At 38.1% G+C, this 27,205-nt stretch overlaps 1 protein-coding gene across 13 annotated transcripts; it reads left to right on the top strand.

Annotated features, from left to right (window-relative positions):
• Positions 1-448: 448 nt before the first annotated feature.
• Positions 449-5,426, top strand: LOC111886101 (splicing factor U2af large subunit B). 13 transcript variants are annotated; one of them, XM_042901162.2, is made up of 17 exons: positions 449-1,035; positions 1,184-1,389; positions 1,502-1,717; positions 1,795-1,875; positions 1,953-2,042; positions 2,121-2,260; positions 2,357-2,558; positions 2,651-2,768; positions 2,841-3,003; positions 3,315-3,463; positions 3,543-3,561; positions 3,674-3,829; positions 3,903-4,050; positions 4,316-4,383; positions 4,519-4,604; positions 4,696-4,982; positions 5,209-5,426. In XM_042901162.2, the coding sequence occupies exons 10-15, from the start codon at positions 3,414-3,416 to the stop codon at positions 4,597-4,599; spliced, it is 522 nt and encodes a 173-aa protein (XP_042757096.1). In that variant the 5' UTR covers positions 449-1,035; positions 1,184-1,389; positions 1,502-1,717; positions 1,795-1,875; positions 1,953-2,042; positions 2,121-2,260; positions 2,357-2,558; positions 2,651-2,768; positions 2,841-3,003; positions 3,315-3,413; the 3' UTR covers positions 4,600-4,604; positions 4,696-4,982; positions 5,209-5,426. The 13 variants fall into 13 exon arrangements, with proteins under 13 accessions (XP_042757096.1, XP_042757097.1, XP_042757093.1 ...); XM_042901163.2 differs by having other exon boundaries at positions 1,150-1,389; XM_042901159.2 differs by having other exon boundaries at positions 1,136-1,389.
• The last annotated feature ends 21,779 nt before the right edge of the window (positions 5,427-27,205 follow it).

Genomic DNA, 27,205 nt, shown 5'->3' with positions numbered 1-27,205 from the left:
ATATGACATTAATTCGCTCATTAATAAGTATAATGATAAATATAAAGTAACTAAATGTTTTATAAATTCCAAATCTTGTTACTTTAGGAAAAATGTGAAAATGATGCTAGTCCATGAAATTGCACTTTGCACATTGCCAAGTCGTTAGTGGAGCGTGTGTGGTTAACCGGCACACTAACTTGGACTAACAAGGGTGCACTACAAAAAAAAGACCCTTTTACGACGCGTAAACCACGACACTCACTAATTTATGTTACGCAAAAGAGAGTGACATTAAAAAATGTCATCTCTTCAAAAAATTTAAGAATTTAGGTCACGCATTATAGCATGCCCTTAAATTGATGTCAGAAGAAAAAAAAATACGGAGGGCGCTGTATGTTAAATGGGCGCCCTCTATAGGTGTCGCTTTATACTTTTAATGAACACGCCTTTAATAGATAGGGGGAAATGAAATCCCCAAAAAATTAAAACCCCGCCTCTTACGTCTCCTCTTTCTCCTTCTCCTTCTCCTTCATGTGTTCTCCTCCTTCTCCTTCGTGTGCTTTCCCTTTTGTTTAACTTGAATTTCACCATATACTTTATCCTCTCCACCAGCCGACAACCTTCTCTCTCTCCTTCACCTTTTCTCTGTGAACCCTGATCCGCCTCCACCACTACTGAATACATTTTGTTTATCCTTAAGAAATAACGCAACCAAGCTCATATCTCAGATCAAGTACTCCTGCGTAGAGTTAACCCTGACACGCCAGATGCAGCTCGATACTCTCTCAGAGCTCTCTGCGACGGCCTCGAACTCACTGGAAAATTCCTCGTCTCCATTTGTTGGAACGTCTACAAGAACCTTGAAATCTTTTTGGCAATGGGATTTTTGCTGTGGATGGAGTTAAGTGGCGCCGCCAACGGAAGCTTGCAAGCTTTCACTTCTCAACAATAGTTTTACAAGACTTTAGTACTGTAAGCTTCAAGTCAAACGGTGCTAAACTAGCCAAAGAGATTTCCTTACTAGCAGCTGCTTAGGTAACCATGGATTTGCAGGTAAAGTATTAACTTAAAACTGATGAATTAGTTGTAGCTTTGTTTCAATTATTTTCTTTTGTTGTTTTTATGCATGATCTATTGATGAGATCGACGTTAGATTCGATGTTTAAGGTGGGGTTTGGGTTTGATCTTGATACTCTATCAGCTTCAAATGAGGCAAGCAATCGGTTTATCGAAGCGTTTGATGAATCAAATGGTTTAGTATATGGGCAATTTGTTGATCTTCTATGGAAGGTGAAAAGGTATCTTAATATTGGTTTGGAAGCTGCTCTCAAAGAAAAAATCAAAATTATCGATAACTTCATATATGAATTGATACAAAACAAGAGGAAACAATTGAAAAATGAATAGGTATGTTTATGTGCGTAAAAGTAATTAAGAATCTTTTCTTTCTGTTGGGTTAATTAACCCTTCAATTTTTTCTCATTTTAATGCTTTCTTTGTGCATGGTCGTGAGGTACAGAGATTTACTAGGAATGTCCTTCTCAATGACGACATATTGTCAATCGTGATTCCGTAACCTAATCTTCTATTGGGCGAGTTCTTTAATTTTTATACATTCTTTAATTCAATTGTGATTCCCAAACCTAATGAGCCATTTGTTTCAGAACTTCTTACAACTCTTCCAACAACCATTGTTGACCTTGAGCCTCACCAGATACATACGTCTTATGAATATGTAAGTTGTAAGTGTCTCGAGTATGAGATGTTTTATATATTTTTACAAATACTTATTTGTTGTTCTTGTGAAGTTAGGTTGGTCATATGATTCAAGCAGAATCTGAGGAAACAGAGCGTGATGAGTATCTACAGAGGTTGATGGATCTTCCCAATCAGGTAGGGTTCTTCTGGAAGGATAATTATTAATTTGGATTTCTTAATATATTGTCTAATGATCAGTTTGATTTATGCAGCAATAGGTGGAAATTATAGGATATGCACACGGAAATATGGATTTATTGAAAGATCAAGTTGTCATTAGGATTGTGCTTAACATATTGACGGTTCATTCTTATACTAATGAATATAATATTTAATCGACTCTTTTTTATTTTTATTAATGCAATCTTTGTTTCCTGCAGACAAATACAAGTGTTGCCATTGGACTTGGAACAAATTAGAAAGTAATTTGTGCCCCTGATGATGGATCATGTGCAAGAAACTAACCTGATGCTAGAGAATCTAAAGGGTTGAATTTTGTATGCCCCACAACTTGTTTCAGGTAAGGAGGGAAGAATTACTTTAGTTTGATCAAACTGCAATCATTGGGCTAATAGAAGGAAACCATATATGAAAAAATACACCTTTTCTGATGCAGGAAATAGAAGAACCTGTTACACATATTCAGTTGTGTTGTAGATTGAAGTCACTTTTACTGAAGAAATGATTGTTGAGATACGGGGATATAATAGAGGCTCATGCTCAAAAGAGATTTTTCGGATCTTTCTTGGGTTGGAAATATTACATGACTTATAAATGGTGATATTGAAGTTACTTGGGCTGATAGAATGGTTTCAATGGTATGTTGAATCATATTTCTTGTAAAAAGACATGAATGCCTTTCTTGTTTGGAGTAGTTTTTGTTTATTGATATGATGTTTGGTGATATCAGGTGGGTCTACAAGCAATATATGTAGTAGGGCGTGATGATGATGATGACTCAGCTAGCAAGATGGGAAATAATGGAGGGTGAAGATAATGAAATGGAAAATCTTCAAAAGGCACTAGAGGTTCATTTCTATTTATAAAATTTATAATAAACAAATAAACGGGTTTAAATTTTAACTGTTTTTTTTGTTAAGGATCTTCGGATGCAAAATGGACCAGAGATGAGTGTTGATACAGATGAACAAACAACTGAAAGCATTCAAACAAATGGTGCACTTTCTATACCCTTAGTTGCCCTTGGATTCATGACTAGGTTAGCAAGTGGAAATTTTTCTAAGGGTCAAAGAAACATTACAGGTAATTCAGGGGGTGATAATGTAACATTACATAGGGAAGATAAAAATGATAATACCCTTATAAGATTGGTTTCTGGATAATTTATATAAAATAATCTTTTTTTTTTTGCATTTTTTCGTCCCTATTTTCCTGTTTCTTAACATTTTTCATCTAGAAAAATATATATGGTTCTAAGAGTTTTCAAATTCTTGCAACTCCCTAGATCGTTTTTATTTATGAAAAATGTATGTTTAATTTGATTTATATGTTTATCATTCTGTTAGTAAGGTAACAAACAAGTCTTTATTTATCTATATCTTCTATAAATGTAGTTTTAGGTGTGGGACCCTTGTGAGTGGCGACAACAGTGACAGTGTTCTGTTTTGGGATAGTTCACATGGTACTCTGTTGCAAGAACTTTCTTGCCATGAATGCTTTGGCAACTAGTTCTACCCATACCAAGGTGTTCTCAGTCAATCAAGTACTGAATACTATTTTAAGTTTCAGTTCGTTGGACTTGGATTGGATGTTGTAGTATCATACTATGATTTTTGTTTCAGGATATATTATAAAATTAAGGTATTTGGTGACAAATATTGTTCTCCCTGGGCTTGGTGCTCTTAGAGGATTTCATCTTGTGAAAGATAGTGAAACTGGAAACTCAAAAGGATAAGCGTTCTGTGTTTATCAGGACTTAACTGTTACATACATTGCTTGTGCAACTCTTAATGGGATCAAAATGGGTGACAAGACACTTACTGTTAGACGTGCTAACCAAGGTCAAACTCAACCCAAGCCTGAACAGGAGAGCATGGTTCTACATCCACAACAACAAATTGCATTGCAGGTATTAAAAAATATTCCATTTTTAAAAAAATCTCATTTATAAAATTATAATTAAGTAATATTTTTGTTTGCAGAGGATGATGTTGCAACCACCTCCCTCCATTGGGACAACTGCCACTAAAGTTCTATTTTTAACACAAGTGGTGACTAAAGATGAACTTAAAGATGATGAAGATTATCAAGATATATTGCAAGACATGAAAATAGAATGTGGAAAATTCGGTAAATTAATCTTATTTTAACTGTCATTTTCTCTCTTTATAATTCTAATTTTGTATTTAACTTCCTACTTTGACAAATCGTTTACATATCAATCTATTAATTTTTATCGTTTTCATATCTTTCTGTTTTACAGCCTTTTGTAATCACACACTTATAAAGCATCCAGACAGAAGCCCCTTCTTTTTACCCCACCTGTTTATATCCATATCCAATATTTACACCAAATAATTTTTTTTAATCTCAGTTTTTCTCACTAATTTTTCAGGTAGTCTAGTGAATGTTGTAATTCCACGCCCTAACCCTACTGGAGAACCAGCACCAGGTGTTGGCAAGGTTAGTTTAGTATTTTCTCATCTCTTAAGTGTTGTTTGTTTTTCTTTCATTACATTTTTTCAACAAACTATTTTCACAATATTCATTAATTTTAACGAATGAAAGTATGTTGCTGTTTTTTTGCACATTGTGTAGGTGTTTTTGGAGTATGCTGATGTGGAATTAGATTCCTTGTCGCCCTGGGCTTGGTGGAGCAATTGTGCCAAGATCATGTAGCACATGTAATTAGTTACATTCATCACCTCATTGCCATTTCCTCCATAAATGTGAACTCCTTTTATATTAAAATGTGTTTGCTCTTAATTTTTACAGATGGGTGAAACCCCATGCCCTGTTGACCCATGGATTGTAGTCTTGAAACTTCAAGAAAACCCTGAGATAAAAAGGCTTGACATTTAATGATTTCTTACAATGATTCACTACTGAAGTTTCTAACTTTTTGGCCTGTTTTTAAATCTTAGGATGTCTCAACTGGTGAGGCTACCAAGGAACATGCTTTTATTTGTAGACAGACAACTTGTACAAACTATTGTACCTGCTACAAGATTGACTATAATGGGAATTTACAACATATTTCAAGCTTCAAAGACATCCACATCGTAATACTTTCACTCTATCTATTCACCAATAACATTTAACTTTCACACATTTTGAATATAGCTAAATCTGGAAATCTTTTTTCTGTTTTGATCTAGTCACAAAGGAGTAGTTGCTATTAGACAACCGTATATAAGAGTTATTAGAACACCTATTTGAATAATTTGCATATTGGATATATGTATATATACTTTGTATTGAGATTTAAGAACAATTTGCAACTTGCAGGTATGCTATATATGGGGATTTAACGCTGAAAAAGATAGTTGCTACAAGACCATCTACTAAAGCAAGGTTGGTGTAAGAGTTGATGACGAGAACATTGTTCCAAGACCTTCAGTGAGTTATGATGATGTCCCTTAATAGCAATGTAGTATTAGGTTATATAGTTAGGGATGATTATTTGTATTTGACATGTTAGTGCAATGAATTATCTTTCTTATTTATTGTTTTGTATTTTGTATTTTTTATGACATTAACTTTTGTGCAATGGATTGTATTTTTTGTAAATGGTATTTTATTTTCTATTATGAGACATGAAATGCAAATTTAATTTGAAAATTAGTAAATCTATAAATAATTTTTTTTAAAAAAAATAAAAATTACAATACGCAAAAATGTGTGTCATCTTCATTTATGACATGGCCTTTCTTGACAACAACTTTAATGATACGCATTGCGCGTCATAAATGTGCGTCGTCTGTCCTTATGACATGGCCTTCCTTGACGCGCATTTGCGTGTCGTCTGAGCGTTTTACGACGCGCAATAAGCGTCGTAAAAGGCTGTTTTTCTAGTAGTGGTGGAAAAGGGTAGCTCGAGAATTATCATAGATCAATGGAGTGTGTGTGGTTAACCGGCACATTGATTAGGTGGTAAATGACATCGAGAGTGCCAAGCTAATTTGCATGGTTATTCACACCTTGTTTGTGATCCTCGGTGTCCCAGTCCCAAACTTGAAGGGCGTAATCGAGATTAAACATGCCATTGAAAAGTTGAATGAATCTCAAAAGAATCTAGGAATTTCATTTCATTTAAAACCTAACTCTTTATTTCGTTTTTCATGGTGGAATTGGAAAATCGTCATTTGCTTACCTCCAAATAATTTACAGTTGGATTACGGCATCCCTCTTGCGAGTTATGAATTATTGTGTTTAGTCCTAGCCTTAATATTTCATTTGGTTGTATTAAGGACTCCTTATCTAATCAAAACTTTTTTCTTCTTCTTTTGAAGATGTCTACCTCAAACAAGGCTTCTGGTTCCCCCAACAACAGCTCATTCTCGTTCTTGAACATTTGTGCGAGTGTCACATTCGATGGTTCCAACTTCAATGATTGGATCTTCAATACTCGGATGGCCTTGCGCTACGAGGACAAAGAGTATGCTCTCGACAATACATTAAAAGAGTTTGATGAGTCCAAAGCCACTCCTGACAAAATAGCTGAGTATGAGGCTCACCACAAGGATGCCACTAAGGTGTCTTGTATTATAGTAGCCATCATTTCTCTATTGGATATAGTGTCTAAGTCCATAACTTTATTTGGTATGTACTTCACCCGACTCGACATGGTCCATTTGGGTTGCATGGCATTGCAATACTTGGATAGAAAAAAATGAGAGAAAGTACACTTGTGATTATTAATATATTATAAGTTCTAATATATTAATAATAGTATTATATAAATAGTATTGATCAAGTATTAATCTAGTATTAATTTGGTGATCAAAGTGATACTAATTAAATACATAGGGTTGATTATGACAATCATCAATCCTTTTATGGTGGATTAATGATCCATGGTTTATGGGTTTGGTTATAACCATATGGAGCTCCATGGATAGTCCATGGGAGTTACAAATCCATGGGTCATGAGAAATGGAGACTCATGACAATTAAGAGTATTCATGTGAAAACCCTAATTGTGACAACACTATAAAAGGAACCCTTTGGTTAGCAAAATAGGCTACCTAGAGTTCTTATGAGGGCATAACCTATTTTTGAGTGTAGAAGTATTCTCTCAAGTTATTCCAAATTTTGTGTTGTTGTGTGAAGCATTTGAGGCACAACATTTGGGGTGCTAGGCTCACAAAGTCTTGAAGGAATCCAAGCAACAACAAGGTATGTATTTCTACTAGTTTTTACGTTATATATATTCCCCATGCCATGCTAGTTAGGAAATAACCTTAAAAAAGAAATTTGCATGTATATAGAGAAAACATCGATTCAAGGTTATTAGGGTTTCATGTACACTTAGGAAGTGTAAGAATGCTCAAAACCCATCAGTGGTAACAGAGACTAGGATTGTTTTCTGTATACTTGATGCAAACTGCTTGAAAAAGTCGAAAATCTGCTCTCTGTCGACTGGACTCGCCGAGTTCATGGGGAGGACTCGCCGAGTCCATGAACAAGTTCATCCCACTCGTCGAGTAGGTTCACGCACTCGACGAGTAGGAGCGTGCTGGGCAGTTTTTCGAGTTTTGTTGCTGGAAATTGATTAAAATCATTATCCCAAACTGTTTTGGACTTGTAAAATCAGTTTTTTTTAAAGTGGTAATTATTATGTTAACCCATTTCACATGACTTTTATCAATTTTCAAGTATTATATGTGTTAATATGATTTCTTGAAATTGCTTGGGATGAATGTGTGTTCTTATGAGTTTTTTAGAAGATCATATGAGTTATGTGTAACCTTCATGTGTGTTTAATTCTTGATCTTAATGGCAATGGTGGATTCCATAGCTTGTCCTCAAGTTATGGATATCCAAAAGTCACTTCTTTAAATTGGGATTAAAGAATAAAGAGGTTTCATAAAATGAATAGTCTTCATTTTTATGAACCATTAAAACTCATAAGTTACAAATTGAAGAGCCTTGGAATAGTTTCAATTCTTGCCCTTAAGTTTTGGAATATGTAATGTCCTACACTTTAATACTTTAATTCCAAATTAAACCTTAGATTTTTAAAAGTTTAAAAATCAACACTTATACTTTTATTATAATTTTATTATATAGATATGTATAAGAATATGTCATTCTTACCGTTAGTAGGCCTCATTCACGAAGCTGGTCTATAAGGGGGGTATAAGGTTGTTGCCTATAAAATGGTGACTTAATGGGTGTCCACTCTCACCCACCGCTTCCTTGATCGGTGGAGGGTCGTTAGCCGAACGGGTAGGATACGACTTTAAATCCTCATTAAAAGCATAATGAATTATAAAGTAACTATACATTATCAATTCCCAATCTTAGTTACTTTAGGAAAATGTGAAATTAGTGCTAGCCCATAAAATTACACTTTGTACCTTACCAAGTCGTTAGTGGAGCGTGTATAGATAACCGACACACTAACAAGGACTAGTAAGTGTGGCAAAGGGTAACGTGACTTTATTATAGATCGGTGGAGCGTGTGTGGTTAACCGACACATCGATTAGGTAATATGGTAAAGGGTACCAAGTCAATTTGAATGGCTATTCACACCTTGTTTGTGATCCTCGACATCCCAGTCACAAACTTGAGAGGGCATAATCGAGATTCAAACATGTCATTGAAAAGTTCAATGTATCTCAAAAGATCTAGGAATTTCAAAACCAATAAAACCTAATAATAAAATATTTCGTTCTTATGGTGGAAATTGGTAAATCGTCATTTACCTACCTTCAAATATTTTATAGTGTGGATTACGGAATCCCACTTCCAACTATAAATAGTTTGTTGGATCCTAAACTTAATATTTCATTTGGGTGACTTATTAAGGACTCTTAATCTAATGAAACTTGACTTCCTTTTATTTCAGATGTCTTCCAATAACGCTACTGGCTCAAACCCTACAGGCTCCTTTTCCCAAATGAACTTGTGTGGTAAGGTCATCTTTGATGGATCCAACTTCAATGAGTGGATCAGAAACATCAGAATGATTACCCGCTATGAGGACAAGGAGTACGTCCTCGACAGGGAGCTTAAGGTTGTTAATGAAGCCACTGCTACTCCAGAAGAGTTTGCGGAGTTCATTGCACTTGAGAAGGATGCTACTAAGGTATCCTGCATCATGATGGCCATAATGACTCCGGAGCTCCAAAAGTCTTATGAAGATTTCTACCCCTATGAGATGCACCAGGATCTGATAGAAAGGTACCATCAGAGCGCGCGTCAAGAGAGGTATGAAATCATTTCCTCCATGATAACCTCAAGGATGAAGGATGGTGAACACATCACCGGTCACTTGCAGAAGATGCAAAGGTTCATTGACTAGTTGCTAAAGCTCAATGTTGACTTCCCTGAGGAAATGGTAATTAACATCATTCTCCATTCCTTACCTCCAGGTTATGATCAGTTTCGTGTGACTTATCATATGAACAAGGAGGAAGTCACGCTTAGCAAACTTCAAGGACTCTTAAGGACAGCTGAAAAATGGCCTTATGGGTAAAGCGGTTGCTACTTCTACTCCTTCAGCAGCCCCTGTTCTTGCAATTGGGCAAGGGAAGGGTAAGAAGAGGAAAACCCCTTCGAAGGGTACCAAGGGTAAGCCCCTTGATGGCTCCTCTTCAATTGGGACAAAGAAAGTTCCCATTGCCCCTTCTTCAAACCCAAAGGAATCACAATGCTTCTATTACCAGGAAAAGGGGCACTGGAAGCGAAGCTGCCCCAAATATCTGCAAGATGTAAAGGATGGGAAGGTTAAAACGACCCATGCAGGTATTTATACAATATTGTCTAATAACTCATCTAATGCTAATTCTTGGGTGCTTGATACAGGTTGTGGTATTCACATTTGTACTGATTTGCAGGGCCTAAGAAGAAGTGAGCAAGTGGATCACGAGAAGATAAACTTAGTCATGGGCAATAGGAAAGAATCACTTGTCACCAAGATAGGAGTTTATTCTTTATTGCTTAATAATGGGTTAATGTTAGATTTGAATAAATGTTGTTACTCGCCGGAAATGGCGAGAAATATTATTTCTTTTCATGGCTTGTACGAACAAGGCTTTACATTTGCATTTGATAATAATAATGGTTCTATTAATGTTTATCCTAATGATGTATTTTACTTTAAAGAATTACCTTGTAATGGTGTATATGAAGCTGTGAATGTTGTAGACATTTTAGGAAATAATGTGTTGTATATTGATTCTTCAGATAGCTGAGATAAAGCATCCTTGTGGCATTGTCGTCTTGGACATGTTAACAAGAGACGCATAGGCCAACTCCAAAAGGCTGGAGTCTTGGAATCATTTGACCTCAAGTCAGATGATAGTTGTGAATCTTGTTTGCTTGGAAAAATGACAAAGTCACCCTTCACAGGTACTTGTGATAGAGGTGAAGGTTTGTTGGACCTTGTACACACGGATGTGTGTGAGGCCTTCAGAGTGGCTACAAGGGATGCTAATCGCTATTATGCGACTTTTACTAATGATTACAGTAGATATGGATATATTTACTGAATCAAGCATAAGTCAGAAACCTTTGAAAAATTCAAAGAGTTTAAGCAGGAAGTTGACAATCAATTGGGCAGGAACATCAAGATGCTACGATCCGATCGGGGAGGAGATTATCTTAGCATTGAGTTCCTTGACTATCTTAAGGAATGTGGGATTGTCTCACAATTGACACCTCCTAGGACACCACAGCTGAATGGTGTGGTTGAGAGGCGCAATCGAACCTTGTTGGATATGGTTCATTCCATGATGAGTCGAGCTTCGTTATCAATCTCTTTCTGGAGGTATGCCTTAGAGACTGCCGCCCATATCCTTAATTTAGTCCCTACTAAAAGGATTGCCAAAACACCTCACGAGATGTGGACTGGGAAAGTGCCCAATTTGGACCACATCAAGATTTGGGGTTGTGAAGCTTTTGTGAGGCGTGAGACTCATGACAAGCTTGAACCCCGAAGCAGGAGGTGTATTTTCATCAGCTACCCACAGAGATCCTTTGGTTACCTCTTCTACAGACCCAATGATAATGTGGTCTTTGTAGCAAGAAGAGGAGTCTTTCGTGAGAGAGAATTTATAAACCAAGGGGACAGTGGGAGGCAAATTGACCTTGAAGAGCTTCAAGAGTCATGTGGTGAAGGAACCTCAAACACTGTTAGCCAACCTGAGGAGGAAACTCCTATTGAGCCGATAGATGGGTATGTACCTCCAAGACGTTCCACTAGGGTGAGGAACACACCTGAATTTTATTATGGTTATCACATCACCACTGAAGGTGATACATTTATCAGTGATAGTACATTGATAGATTTGGATGAACCTAATAATTATAAGGAAGCCATGGCAGGCCCTGAGTCTGCAAAATGGAAGGAGGCTATGGACAGCAAGATTCATTCCATGTATGACAATCAAGTTTGGAACTTGGTTGATAATGTACCCGGTCGTAAGACAGTAGGGTGCAAATGGATCTTCAAGAAGAAGACCGACATGGATGGGAAGGTACACACTTACAAAGCGCGACTGGTTGCGAAGGGCTTTACTCAAACTCTGGGAGTTGACTATGAAGAGACCTTCTCTCCAGTAGCAAAGATTAAGTCTATTAGAGTGTTATTAGCCATAGCTACATTTCATGATTATGAAATATGGCAAATGGATGTCAAAACCGCTTTACTTAATGGGAAGTTGGCTGAGGATGTTTTCATGGCTCAGCCAGAGGGTTTTGTCGATCCAAAATACCCTAATAGAGTATGTAAGCTTGAGAAATCCATTTGTGGATTGAAACAAGCATCTCGCAGATCGAATCTTTGCTTTGATGAGAAGGTCAGAGATTTTGGCTTCTCTAGGAGTGAGGATGAGTCCTGTGTGTATGTTAGGGCCAGTGGGAGCATAGTCAGTTTTTTGGTGTTGTTTGTAGATGACATACTTCTCATAGGAAATGACATCCCAATTTTCCAAGAAGTTAAGTCTTGGCTTGGGAAGTGTTTCGCTATGAAGGACCTTGGGGAAGCTACTTATATCCTAGGGATAAGGATATTAAGAGACAGGAGTAAGAGACTAATTGGACTTAGTCAGAGTACTTATATGGATAAGGTACTGAAGAGGTTCAGTATACAAGATTCCAAGAAAGGAGAATTACCAATCCAGAGTAATGCCAAGTTGAGTAAGACTCAGAGTCCGAGTACAAAGGCTGAGATAGCTGAAATGAGTCATATACCATATGCATCCGCTATGGGCTCGATCATGTATGCTATGACTTGTACTCGCCCTGATGTGGCCTTTGCTTTGAGCATGGTCAGTAGATATCAAGGGAACCCTGGCAAGGCACATTGGACAGCGGTAAAGAATATTCTTAAGTATCTGCGGAGGACTAAGGACTGGGTCCTTACCCTCGGAGGCAGTGATGACTTGGGAGTGGAAGGATATAGTGATGCTAGCTTTCAGACTGATAAGGATAATTTCCGCTCTTAGTCATGCTGGGTCTTTATCCTAAATGGAGGAGCAATTACTTGGAAAAGTTCCAAGCAGGAGACCGTAGCTGATTCAACTTGTGAATCAGAGTACATAGCAGCAAGTGAGGCAGCGAAAGGGGCGATATGGATAAAGAACTTCATCGGAGACCTTGGAGTTGTACCAGCTATAAAGGAGCCAATGGAAATTTTCTGTGACAGCGAAAGTGCGGTTGCTTTGGCTAAAGAACCAAGAGATCATGGGAGATCTAGGCACATTGACAGAAAATACCATTTCATCAGAAATAGAATAGAAGAAGGACTCCTCGTGGAAAAGAGGGTATCATCAGATGAGAACCCAGCATATCCCCTCACGAAGGGACTGAGTAGGGTTAAGCATTTACAGCATGCGAAGCGCATTGGGCTGAAGGATGATATTAGTTTCAATAATTAGATTTATGAAACTTGTAAAATGTAATTGACATTTGATGATTAAATAAAAGTTGTTATTTATTTATGAGTAAAAGTGTTACTATCTTGCGTTATTCGTTTACTATGTTTCTTTTTTGCATGTTTTGACTTCCAGAATAAATATATTATTATTCAAACCATCCATAGTCAGTCAAACTTTGGAAATAGGTATTGATTTAAGACTGTCATGAATTTGGATTGTATGATTTGTCTAAAGTGCTTTAGACATAGAAATGGTTGCTACAACAATCATGAGTACTCATAAGGCCTGAGTATTGGATTCAACCCACGCTCACTTGCATCACTTCATGGAATTTATCTCGAGTGGTTGTGAGATGGTAATATCAAATAAATCTTCAAACCTAGAGATATGAGTTGTTGAGTATGAGTTGGTTATCCATTGATTGTACGAAAACGCATTGGTAACTCGATGTTATAAAACGTGATTTTGTGTATAATTCACCAAGTAGTCAGTAAAATCATATCAGTCGAAGTTTATCTGTTCCTTCTTGAAATAGAAATGATATATGGGCCCCTCGATGATTTGGTTTTGACTTATGTATCGGGCCCGTCCAGAACCTAATTGATGTGTTAAATTTAGTTCTATGTCGAAACAAATCAGAGATCGAGAAAAAAATGATGGATAATAAGTAAGACAATGTTCCATGTGTTTGTCCGGCTGATATCTTGAGAGCAGAGGATTATATGATCACTTATCTTAAATGGCGCATCATCATCATCTCAGTTCCGAGAGACTTTGAAAGAGCTATGATTGCTAGTCGAATTCTGAAGTCATATCTGCAAATAGAGTTATTAGACTTATCCAAGTGGGAGATTGCTGGATATAGTGTTTAAGTCCATAACTTTATTTGGTATGTACTTGACCCGACTCCGCGTCCATTTGGGTTGCATGGCATTGTAATACTTGGATAGACAAAATGAGAGAAAGTACACTTGTGATTATTAATATATTATAAGTTCTTATATATTAATAATAGTATTATATAATTATTATTGATCAAGTATTAATCTAGTATTAATTTGGTGATCAAAGTGATACTAATTAAATACATAGGGTTGATTATGACAATCATCAATTATTTTATGGTGGATTAATGATCCATGGTTTATGGGTTTGGTTATAACCATATGGAGCTCCAAGGATAGTCCATGGGAGTTACAAACCCATGGGTCATGAGAAATGGAGAGTCATGACAATTAAGAGTATTCATGTGAAAACCCTAACTATGACAACACTATAAAAGGAACCCTTTGGTTAGCAAAATCAGCTACCTAGAGTTCTTGTGAGGGCATAACCGATTTTTGAGTGTAGAAGTATTCTCTTAAGTTATTCCAAGTTTTGTGGTGTTGTGTGAAGCATTTGAGGCACAACATTTGGGGTGCTAGGCTCACAAAGTCTTGAAGGAATCCAAGCAATAACAAGGTATGTATTTCTACTAGTTTGTATGTTATATATATTCCCCATGCCATGCTAGTTAGGAAATAACCTTGAAAAAGAAATTTGCATGTATATAGAGAAAACATGGATTCAAGGTTATTAGGGTTGCATGTACACTTAGGAAGTGTTAGAATGCCCAAAACCCATCAGTCTCCTGAGCTGCAGCTGTTCTACGAGGACTACTGGCTGTACATGACGTGCAGGGATTTTATGGAAAAGTACCATCAACGAGCATGTAAAGAGAGGTATGAGATAGTCACCTCATTTATCTCCACCAAAATGAGATATGGAGATTCTATCACGAGCCACTTGCAAAGAATGCGAAGATACGTGGATCGTCTCTTGAAGTTGAATGTGAACTTCAATGAAGGGTTGGCTATTAACATAGTCCTACACTCTCTACCTTCTTGATATGATCAGTTCAAAATGACTTATCATATGAGTAAAGAGGAAGTCACATTGAGCAAGCTTCAAGGCCTGCTAAGAATTACCAAAAGTGGATTGAAAGGGAAAAGTGTTGAATCCGCTCCTACTCCTACTGATTCCCCAATCCTGGCCATTAGACATGGAAAAGGGAAAAAGAGTAAAGCTCCCTCAAAGAACTGGAAGGGAAAATCTCATGATGGATCTTCTACAAGTGGATCCAAGGCAAAGACCGGTTCTGCGACTCCCTCCTCAAATCCTAAAGAAGCAACATGCTTCTACTGTCATGATAAAGGGCATTGGAAGAGAAGCTGTCTGAAATACTTACAGGACATCAAGGATGGGAAGACAAAGCCCTCCTTCGTAGCTATTTATACTATTCTATCTAATAACTCATCACATGATAGTTCTTGGGTCCTTAATACAGGATGTGGTTTTCACATTTGTTCTGATTTGCAGGGGCTAAAAAGAAGTAGGGATGTGGAGCATAGGAAGATGAACCTAATAATGGGGAATAGGAAATCGTCACCTGTCACCAAGATCGGAGTTTATTCTCCAGTGCTTTATAGTGAGTCAGGGTTAGATTTGAATGAATGTTGCTACTCGTCAGAGATGACGAGGAATATTATTTCCTTTCATGGTTAGTACATACAAGGTTTTAGATTTTCATTTAATAATGAAATTGGTTCTATAAATGCTTGTTATAATGGTTTATTTTATTTTGAAGCGTTTCCTTCTAATAGTGTATATCAAATTGTGATGGTTGTAGATAACTTAGGAAATAATGTGTTGCATATCGATTCGTCTACTGGTATAGATAAGGCATTCTTGTGGCATTGTCGTCTTGGACAAGTCAAAAAGAAGCATATAGCCCAACTCCAAAATGATGGAGTGTTGGAGTCATTTGACCTAAATTCAGATGACACATGTGAATCTTGTTTGCTTGGAAAGATGACTAAATCACCTTTCGCCGGTACTTGTGAAAGAGGTGAGGGATTGTTGGACCGCATACACACAGATGTGTGTGGGCCCTTCAGATCCACCACAAGGGATGCAAACCGCTTTTATATGAATTTTACCAAAGATTATAGCAGATATGGATATATCTACTTAATCAAGCACAAGTCGGAAACCTTTGAAAGTTCAAAGAGTTTAAGCAAGAAGTGGAGAATCAATTTGGCAAGAAGATAAAGATGCTCAGATCTGATAGGGGTGGTGAGTATCTTAGTATCGAGTTCCACGACTATCTTAAGGAATGTGGAATTGTTTCACAATTGACGCCACCTAGAACACTCCATCTCAATGGTGTGACTGAGAAACGCAATCGAACCCTATTAGACATGGTTCGTTCCATGATGATTCGAGCTTCCCTAGCAATCTCATTATGGGGGCATACCTTAGAGACTGTCACCCATATCCTTAATCTAGTCCCAACTAAGAAGGTTGCCAAAACACCTCACGAGACGTGGACAAGGAAGGTTCCCTCGTTGGCACATATCAAGGTTTGGGGTTGTGAAGCTTTCGTAAGACGAGAGACTCACAACAAGCATGAACCTCGAAGTAAGCAGTGTATTTTCATCGGTTACCCACAAAAATCCTTTTGATATCTTTTCTACAGACCTAGTGATAACGTGGTCTTCGTAGCAAGAAGAGGAGTTTTCACGAAATGGAAATCATATGCCAAGAGGACAGTGGGAGGACCATTGATCTTGAAGAGATTCAAGAATCAAGCGGTGAAGGAACCTTTAACACTAACACTCAACCTGAGGAAGAGATTCATATTGAACCAGTTGATGAGTCGTTACCTCATAGACGTTTCATTAGAGTTAGCATTCCACATGTATTATATGGTTTCCATATAACTACAGAAGATGATATGTTTATCATTGATAGTACACTGATAAATTTGGATGAACCTAATAGCTACAAGGAAGCTATGGCGGGCCCTGATTCTGCTAAATGGAAAGAGGCAATGAACAGCGAGATCCAGTCCATGTATGCCAATCAAGTTTGAAAGACGGTTGGGTGCAAATGGATCTTCAAGAAGAAGACCAACATGGAAGGAAAGGTGCATATGTTCAAGGCACAACTGGTTGCAAAGGGCTTTACTCAAACCCTAGGTTGACTATGATGAGACCTTCTCACCAGTATCCAAGATCAAGTCTATTAGGGTCATGTTAGCTATCGTTTTGTTTCATGATTATGAAATCTGGCAGATGGATGTCAAAACTTTATTCCTTAATGGGAAGTTGGCTGAAGATGTTTACATGTGTCAGCCAGAAGGTTTTGTTGATGCTAAATACCCCAATAGAGTGTGCAAGCTTGAGAAATTGATTTATGGATTGAAGCAAGCGTCTCGCAAACAAAATCTTTGCTTCAATGAGAAAGTCAAAGTGTTTGGTTTCTCTAGGAGTAAGGATGCATCCTATGTGTATGTGAATTCTAGTGGGAGTATATATAGTTAGCATGTTAGAAATACTTTAGTTTGTTGATCGATTCTGAAGGTTAGAAGTTAGATATCAAGAAAAAACCTAACGTTCGGATACATGCTGGGATTTGAATTGGGAACTTTGTTAATCTAGAATCAAGCAATGGTATTTCAACACGAGGTAAATAAGTTTTCCATGTATTTGAAAGAAAACGTTAATAAGATAAGTGACTAGGTGAATATCTATATGTTACGCAAAATAAAACTATATATTTAGATTTCTTACATATACATGTTGATATATAAATTTATAATTATTTTGAACCATATTATAAAATATATATACATTTATCATAATCATATCATCCAAAAACATTTACTAGTTGTTTGTGTTTCATATATTAAACATGGTTTTCGATTTAGTATTACGATTTAACGAAACGATTGATTAATCTAAAAAATACTTAAATATTGATTTTTTTTTAATTTCGATCATGATGTTGAAGTTATATATGAATCATTGTTTGTAAGTTAACGCAATGTAATTTTCGATAATAAACTAAAAACCAGTTATTTGGAAAAAAATAATTATAATAAATATTTTTTGATACTTTTTATTTAATTTGACTTTTCATTCTATATCGACGACATTTAAACTATTTTAAATATTTTGAAAAATAGTATTTAAATATATTTTTAATTTTATTTTATATTTTGATTTATGTTTTGGATTTAACATAATATTTAAATTAACAAATAAATGTTATGATCATCAAATTAACAATCTACCAATAATAAGATAGTATTTTACGAATAATATAACATTTTAAATTAATATATTAATTATTTTTAAGTTGAATTTAAAAGGTCATATATGTTTAAATGTGCATCATTCTAGAAAAATATTTCATTTATAGTATAACTAGATGTATGCCTGCGTGTTATGCATGACTAAAATAATATGATCAAAAAGTTTGTATATTATTTATGAACCTATAAATTTTGGATATAATTTTAATACGAAACTAATTAAAACTTGATCAGCATAATGCATATTATCAAACAATGATAATACATCCTCACAAAACTTGAATAGAAAAACTTAATCTCATTTTTAACACGATAATATAACTAACATCAATAACACATTTAATAATATTTATGAAGTAATACAGTGAAAGTAAAATAGTAATTAAAGTGATATATATATATATATATATATATATATATATATATATATATATATATATATATATATATATATAATACAAATGTCATGTGCATATCGTATTATTCCGGATATTTTTAGTGAGTTTCATTTGGTATAGAAAAGTACAATAATGAGGATTTCATGACGTAGAATAGAAATAAATAACCATAAATTTTGTATAATATTATTTTTAAACAAAATTTGTGTATTTTGCTTATATAATTTTTTATATACCTCTTGTAACGTCCGGTTCCTGGTATGTATTTAATTCAAAATTTTATTCATTGTTATATAGAAACTCAATAAGTTGGAGGCCCTAAACTTGTCGAGTAGGAATGGATTTGGACGTGGGATGTAAAGTCTACTCGAAGAGTTGAGAGCCTCAACTCGACGAGTAGGAATGGAAAAATGAAACCCTAATTGCAAGGTTTTGCACCCTATTTAAACACCTTAACCTCCAAAGGCTGGCCATATTTACAGCCTCCATTGTCCCAAACCCTAGCCACAAAACCCTAATACACTTTTGAGAGTTTTGAGCCATTCTTAGTGCATTCTTGGTGGTTTTGAAGAAGAAGATACTTGAAGAAGGAGAAAGGAAGTGTTGGAGAAGAATAGATCCAAAAGTCTAGCTTCATTTCTGGTTCATCAGAGGTATAAAGCTCCTTTCTTGTCTATAGTATGCTTAGATCTAGTTTAGGGCATTTTTCTCCATATTTTGGTCCAAGAATGTTAGCTTTTGGGACTTTGACGTCCCAAGTGAATACCCTTTCGGATCTAGGGTCTAGAAGGGCTTTCATGGCATAAAGGTGCAAACTTTATGGCCATTGAAGCCTCATGCAAGCTTTAGGATGTCATTTTGGCCTTTTAAGCTCAAAAAGGCCATGCATCGAGAGAAAGTCAGAGACTTTACGTGTTCATGTAGTGTCTAGGGACTAGATCTAAGTTTTTATGCCTTAACTTGAAGTATTATGGCTTTTGAATCAAGATCTAGGTCTTAAAGAGTTAGGGTTTGAGCTAAATCCATAAAGGAAGGCTATTAATGGGTAAAGTTGGAAACTTTACCCTTTAAAGGACATTTTCAGTATGAATATGAAGTATGGGGCTTAGATATGAAGGATAGGAGCTTCATCCATTAAGAAGGGCTTAACAGACCGAAGTACTCGGCGAGTTCATAGAGGAACTCGATGAGTTAGGTCGAAGTATCTCGATATTGTAAAAGGGAAAAACTCGACGAGTTCAAGGGTGACTCGACGAGTAGACTGTAGATGTCCCGATTATGTGGATAGAAGGAATTCAGGGTTTATAATTCATGGAACTCGACGAGTTGATTGACCAACTTGGCGAGTTAAGTTAACCCAAAATGTTGACTTTGACCAAAATGTTGACTTTAACCAAAGTTGACCCTTAAGGGGTTATGAGTATGAAAGGGTAATTAAAGGAAATCTTTTACGTGTAGGAGTTCGAGTGAGGTTGATTTCAGAGCCGAGGACAGTTCAGCTACCTCACAACATTTGAGGTGAGTTACCTTACAGTAGGAGTGGGTCGAAGGCACCAATGTCGGCTCACTAGTATTTAATTATAGTTGAGATGATTGTCTTTGTGATAATTGTCTAGTATGCCACTTTCCATTATGCTCTATGTGCTAGTATATTATGTTATTATGCGATAGTGGTAGGACCCCATTGTGGCGAGACGATGGATCGTAGACATTGAGTATGTGCAGGTGACGCGCTTCTACCCTGAGGGGTCGAAGGTCATATTTAATGCTGGTTGTTTGAGAGAGAGGACCAGAGACTAGTGGGAGGCAGTCAGGGACACGTTGGTAGCCCCATCCATTGAGGCTATGACCCGATCGGACTTTGTGACCAGATTTTGAGCTACGTTTGCACCAGCTGTAGAGATTCAGCAACTAGCCAGGGAGTTCTTGGATATGCGACAGACTACCGAGTCAGTGGCGGAGATTACCGCCAAGTTCAGGGAGAGGACCTTACTGGTGCCTCAGTACGCGGGTGATGAGGAGATGAAGAAAACCTGGTACCATGACATGTTGAGAGATAACATTTGGAAATACGTCAGCTACTCGACATGCCCGACTTTGGATGACATGATAGCGAGGGAGAGGGAGACAAAGATTGATATAGAGCACATCAGGAAGAGGAAGGCGGACACTGGGCAAATGACTGGGTTTTCGGGGAAGAAACCTAAGGGATTCGACTCTAGGTCGAAGGGCCAGCAGGGCTGGAGCCATTGTGGTAAATGTGGCAAGTCGCATGAGGGAATATGCAGATTAGGGGGATCGGGTTGCTATAAGTGCGGCAAGCTTGGGCACTTTGGTAGGGATTGTATTGCCCCTACCCCCACCATTCATACATCAGACTTGATTTGCTTCCATTGCAATCAGAAGAGCCATAAAAAGGACAACTGCCCGAGATTGACATCAGGAGCGCCAATGGGGACGCCGGCTCCAGCAACCCTGCGGATCACGAATGGCCGATAGGGAAAGACAGATGCTCCAGTGGTGAGGAGTCAAGCCTTCCAGTTGACTGTCGAGGAGGTGCGTGCCACACCAGATGTGTTGACGGGATCGTTCCATGTGAACGGTATCCCAGTACAGGTGGTATTTGACTAGGGGCTACCCGATCATTCATATCTCTTGCAATCAACAAGAGGTTTGTTGAGTCTCTGGGCATGTTGGATTTCCCTCTAGAGGTCGAGATTGCCGACGACCGATTCGTCTACGCATCTGAGGTTTACAGAGATTGTGTCTTGAGGATGTATGACGAGCGTTACCTTGTAGATTTGGTTCCCATTCCTCTGCTTGGGAACAAGGTCATCATAGGCATGGATTGGTTAAGACCTAATAGGGTGGTGATCGACTGTGAGCAACAGTTGGTTCGTGTCAGGACACCAAGTGGGGGAGACTTGGTGATTCAGGGCGAGAGGCCACAGCATGGGCCAACTTTGTGTTCAGCAGCGAGGGCTAGGCGCTACCTTCAGCAGGGTTATGCATGTTATGTCACCTACATTATGGATACACGGGAGACAGGAAAGGCGACCGTGAGTGATGTGCCAGTTGTGAGGGAGTATCCGGATATGTTCCCGGAGGAGTTTCCTTGGATACCTCCGGAGAGACAGGTGGAGTTCAGGATTGACCTAGTTCCGGGTGCGGCTCCGATAGCCAAGGCACCATACCGATGGGCTCCTACCGAGATGCAAGAGTTGTCTACACAACTGCAGGAGCTGTTAGACAACGGATTTATCATGCTGAGGAGTTCACCTTGGGCAGCCCAGATCCAGTTTGTGAGGAAGAAGAAGAACGGGTCATATCGGATGTGTATAGATTACCGGGAGATGAACAAGGTAACGGTGATGTTACACCCATGTTTCTGGGCTAGGCATTAATGTTGATGTAATAGTCTAGGTTAACCCTTGTAACTCATTTTGAAATAATAAGAATGCATTATTTGAGTATTATGTGTTTTATGCTTAATTGTGTGGCTTAAATTAATTAAGAATAAAAATAATCGTAAAAATAAAATGTTAGATAAAACCGATATCGATACATGAAGACGTAGTGGTCGTGGCAAGGTTTCCGAAAATATAAAGAATGCCGAAATCCGACTTATAACGAAGAAGTTATGATCTGTCAAAGTTTCGCGACAGAACCGACACGACACCGCGCGACGTAAATATTGAATTTACGATAGAGCGATATTTAGCCTTAGTGATTTAAACGAAAGTCGTAGAATACGTTAAACCAAGAGTGTCCATATAAAGAACGTCTAAATCTGACTTCGTATGAGGAAGTTATGATTTTTTTTAAGTTTCGACTTAGCGGTATGCAGCCCAAAGTTCGGATTTGAGATCAAGTGATTTCTAGCCGAAACAATCTAAACGAGAATCAAAGATCTCGTCGATAGTAGTGCAACGGAGGAAAGACATACGAAAACAGACGTCAGATAAAGAAGTTATGAATTTCTAACGGAGTTTTCTTATCCCAGCATACTAAAAATAATATAATAAAAATATATTCAAAATTAGCCAACAGAGTCTAAACAAAAGTTGTACAGCATAGTCTCACCTACGCGTGTATATAAAGAACGTCAAAAACGGAGCTCGTATGCAGAAGTTATGAATTTATGAATTTTTTAATAAATAAATAAATAAATAAATAAAAATATTAATTCAAAGCTTATCCGAAGTCATGACACATCCGGTCTGATCCGCCCAGTACGCCCAGCGTACATGTCGACAGCGGAATACGCCATGCGTACTCTTTGAGTACGTCCAGCGTAAATCGGGGTTCAGCCCCTATAAATAGAACTCGAGGGCTGGCGATCTTTTTGCTAATTTCCACTTCTTCACCCCCTTTTTCTTTCTTCTACTTTGCGAGAAATACCCCCGAAGCCCCGGTATCAACCCTGACACCCAAAGCGAGTCTCGAAGCCCCGAAGATCCCGAGAAGAAAAGAGTTTCGAGCCGAAGCTCTGCCCACGAGAAGCCCGGTGTGTGAAGATATCCCGGTTTCATCGAAGATTATTATTTTAAGAGCTGTAGTGCTGTCCGAGCATCGTCTTATCATGTGAGTGCATAGTCCCTTTTGCATACACGATTTCAATACACGTATTGACGAATGTATTAGATATATGATATGAGTAAGTGTGTAGTTGCTTTCTGATAATACACTTATATGAATTATACTCTATGAAATACGTGTTATGTGATTATATACTATTTGTTATGTGGTATGAGTATTGAACGAATATTTTATACAGGTTTTAAGTTGTATATAAACAAGTATATTTTATCTACAAATATGTTGGGTAGAACATGGGTAGATAGTGATGTGTGATGAAATAAAAATGATGAGAGGCCTCGATTTTATTGTGATCTAATCGTCCAGCAGAATATGGATGACGACCACAAACTTTTCTAGACTGTTTAGTGGAACGCTGGAAGGCTCAGTAGTTGTATATAACTGTGTAAGGTCTATGTTTTATTACATATATATAATGAAAATACATTTTTTACGAAATGCTTTGATAAACCTTATTTTATCATGTACCCAACACACGACCTGGACTTGGGGGTGGTTGTTTTCACCCTCAATATTTGGCGACACTACCTCTATGGCATGGACCACAAAAGACTGAGGTATCTGTTGTACCACCTAAATCTGAATATGAGACAGCGGTGATGGTTGAACATGGTGAAGGATTATGACTGCGAGATCATCTACCACCCGGGGAAGGCCAATGTTGTGGCTTATGCACTTAGCCGCAAGGCATTCGCAACCCCGATCAGAGACATCTGTCTGAGGATGACAGTAGTGACTCCGCTTTTGGAGCAGATCCGGGAGGTCCAACAGGAGGCTATGAAGGAGGAACACTGGAAGAGTGAGCGTATCATGGATCTAATTTCCTCCTTCGACTATGATACGCAGGCCGTTGACACTTCATCGCAGAGTGTGGGTTCCGTATGCAGGTGGTGTGCACCAGATCCTGATAGAGGAGGTGCACAAGTCTATATTTTTCATCCATCCCGGGGCAACGAAGATGTATGGATATCTTTGTCCTAATTACTGGTGGCCCTGCATGAAGAGGGATGTATCCAAGTATGTTGAGAGGTGCTTGACATGTAGGAAGGTCAAGGTCGAGCAACAAAGACCTCACAGAAAGACGTAGTCGTTAGATATCTTTGTGTGGAAATGGGAGGATATTACTATGGATTTAATCACGAAGCTTCCTAGGACCGCACGGCGAGTGGATTCGATTTGGGTCATCGTCGATCGGTTGACCAAGAGTGCCCATTTCATTCCGATACAGGAGAGCATTTCGGCCGAGAAGCTGGATGACATCTATATCACAGAGGTAGTAGCTCGGCGTGGGGTGCTAGTTTTCGTGATTTCTAACTGAGATGTACGGTTCACTTCCATATTTTGGAAGAAATTTCATGACGAGTTGGGTACTCGTCTGCACTTTAGCATGACTTTTCACCCCCATACATATGGTCAGAGTGAGGGGACCATCCAGACTTCCGAGGATATGTTGCGGGAAAGTGTTCTAGACTTTGGTGGTAGCTGGGATACCTTCCTTCCCTTGGAAGAGTTTTCCAACAATAATAGCTACCACGCCAGCATCGACCATCCTCCCTTCGAGATGCTTCATATGTGGAAGTGCAGAACCTGGATATGTTGTGGTGAGGTTGGACAAAGGGTCATGGGGAGTACCGAAAGTAGTACTCAAGACGACAGAGAAGATCCAACAGGTCCAGAGTAAACTCCAGAAGGCCCAGAGTCGGCAGAATAGCTACGCCAAAAGACGTCGATCAGACATGGAGTTTCAGGTGGGAGATATGGTCCTCTTGAAGGTATCACCTTGGAAATGTGTCATCCGGTTCAGGAAACATGTCAAGTTGGGCCCCAGATACATTGGTTCGTTCAGGGTATTGCCCCGGGTGGGCCGGGTTGCGTATCGACTAGATCTGACAGCCGAGCTTAGTCAGATCCACACCACCTTTCATGTATCCCAGCTGCGGAAGTGCTTGGTAGATGACTCCGCAATGGTGCCTTTAGAGGATATTCAGGTGGATGACAGCCTGAACTGCATCGAGCGATCGGTATCCTTCCTCGACAGAAAGATGAAGGATATGAGGAACAAGAGGGTAGAGTTGGCGAAGGTGCAATGGCAGCACCGCATGGGCTTGGAATGGACTTGCGAGCCGAAGGATGAGATGAGGGAGCACTACCCAGATCTATTTCCAGATGCAGCAGACTTCGAGGACGAACTCTAAAATAAGTGGGGGAGATTTGTAACGCCCGGTTCCTGCTATGTATTTTATTCAAAACTTTATTCATTGTTATATAGAAACTCGACGAGTTGGAGGCCCCAAACTCGTCAAGTAGGAATGGATTTGGACGTGGGATGTAAAGTCTACTCGACGACTTAAGAGCCCCATCTCGACGAGTAGGACTGGTAGAATGAAACCCTAATTTCAGGGTTTTGCACCCTATTTAAACACCTTAACCTCCAACGGTTGACCTCATTTACAGCCTCCATCGTCCCAAACCCTAGCCACGAAACCTTACTACACTTTTGAGAGTTTTGAGCCATTCTTGGTGCACTCTTGGTGGGTTTGAAGAAGAAGATACTTGAAGAAGAAGCAAGGAAGTGTTGGTGTAACACCGTAAATTTCCAAACAAAATTTTCATTTTAAATTCATATAATTCTCATAACACATTTCACAAAATCTCATTTATTTAATTTACAAAACGCATCTCCATAATTGTTTGTTTAATAATCCAGGATCCTAAAAACATATCCTTCATCTTTCTGTCGACGAAGGATACCGATCGCTCGAAACCTTAATACACTTTTGAGAGTTTTGAGCCATTCTTGGTGCACTCTTGGTGGGTTTGAAGAAGAACATACTTGAAGAAGAAGCAAGGAAGTGTTGGTGTAACACCGTAAATTTCCAAACAAAATTTTCATTTTAAATTCATATAATTCTCATAACGCATTTCACAAAATCTCATTTATTTAATTTACAAAACGCATCTCCATAATTGTTTGTTTAATAATCCAGGATCCTAAAAACATAACTCTTTCTCTGGTGTGTACAATCGAGTCGGTGCCTTCCCGTGATCCTGAGAAAATATGAAACACATAACACATAATACGTTAAGCACGAAGCTTAGTGAGTTCCCCAAAATACCACACACATTTCAGTAGCCTCTCATGGTTATACTCAGAGAAGACCCCCGGGTCAATGTGTCTCAGTGGGGCCATCCGGTCCTAACTCAACAAGCTCATAATAACAATACTCAGCATAAATCACAGAGACATAATGCAGAATATCACAATGCACAAATAAGCACATAATACATCTCAGTCACACAAGGATACCACTCATGGTAAGTATAGTGAGAAGACTCACATCGGATGACGAACAGCTCCTATAGGCACTGCTGCTACGCATCAGCCACTAACTCTGTGCCAAACCCACAATTATCTTAATTAGGAACTAAGTCCAAAACTCTCACTCATTAGGTCTAAAGGTAGTCCACTAACCAGCCCAACAATGACCTAAAACACATTGGGCCCACCAAGCCCCAATAATAGATGGGCTCTTCCAAGGCCCAATTCTCAATCTAAATGGTAATCCAAACTCAAGGGCCCAAAGTACAATATAATATTTCTCTGCTCAAAGTCTCTAATACACAAGCCCAATCATCCAGGCCCAATCCCTAAGGCCCATTAAAAGATCTAACCCAAAGCCCACAGTGTGACAACCCGAAATTTCCATTCGGTCAAACCCTAAAAGTCAACCACTTTTGTATCATAAGTCAATGTCATTATTTCTTATTTTTAAGAAATATAAAGTTCGTTTGATTATTTTAATATTATTTTTAAAAGAACGGGTGAAAGAAAGTGTCATCTCGGGTTTTGAATTTTAAAAACCGCAAATACCTCGCGTCTTAGAAATTCCCGACCAAACTTTTATGTTTTGGGTGAAAAATCACCCAAAAACCGTGAGCTCATACCTATGTATGAGTTTACTCCCCAAAAGTCTAGTCATATGTGTTTAGTCCCCAAGTTCACAAAAGAGTAAACTCCAAAAACTCTTTCAAGTATCATCCTAGTTTTGATTCCAAATCTTCAATCTTGTAAGTGTTCTAACCATTTCAAGTTACTAAAACACTTAATCTAGTGTTTATACATCTAATCATCCACACATATGTGTATTTTGTCTAGATTTCCAAAACACCAAGAACACACACTAAGTGTTCTTGGCCTTTTAGCTCAAATCAAGCCTTCTAATAGTAAGTACTTCCATCCTTGAGTGATTTTAAGCTAGTATTA

Source organism: Lactuca sativa, chromosome 4 (genome assembly GCF_002870075.4).
Source record: "Lactuca sativa cultivar Salinas chromosome 4, Lsat_Salinas_v11, whole genome shotgun sequence".
NCBI classification, from domain to species: Eukaryota; Viridiplantae; Streptophyta; class Magnoliopsida; order Asterales; family Asteraceae; genus Lactuca; species Lactuca sativa.
Note: the sequence above shows the minus strand (reverse complement) of the source record. Positions and strands in the feature narration are given on the sequence as shown.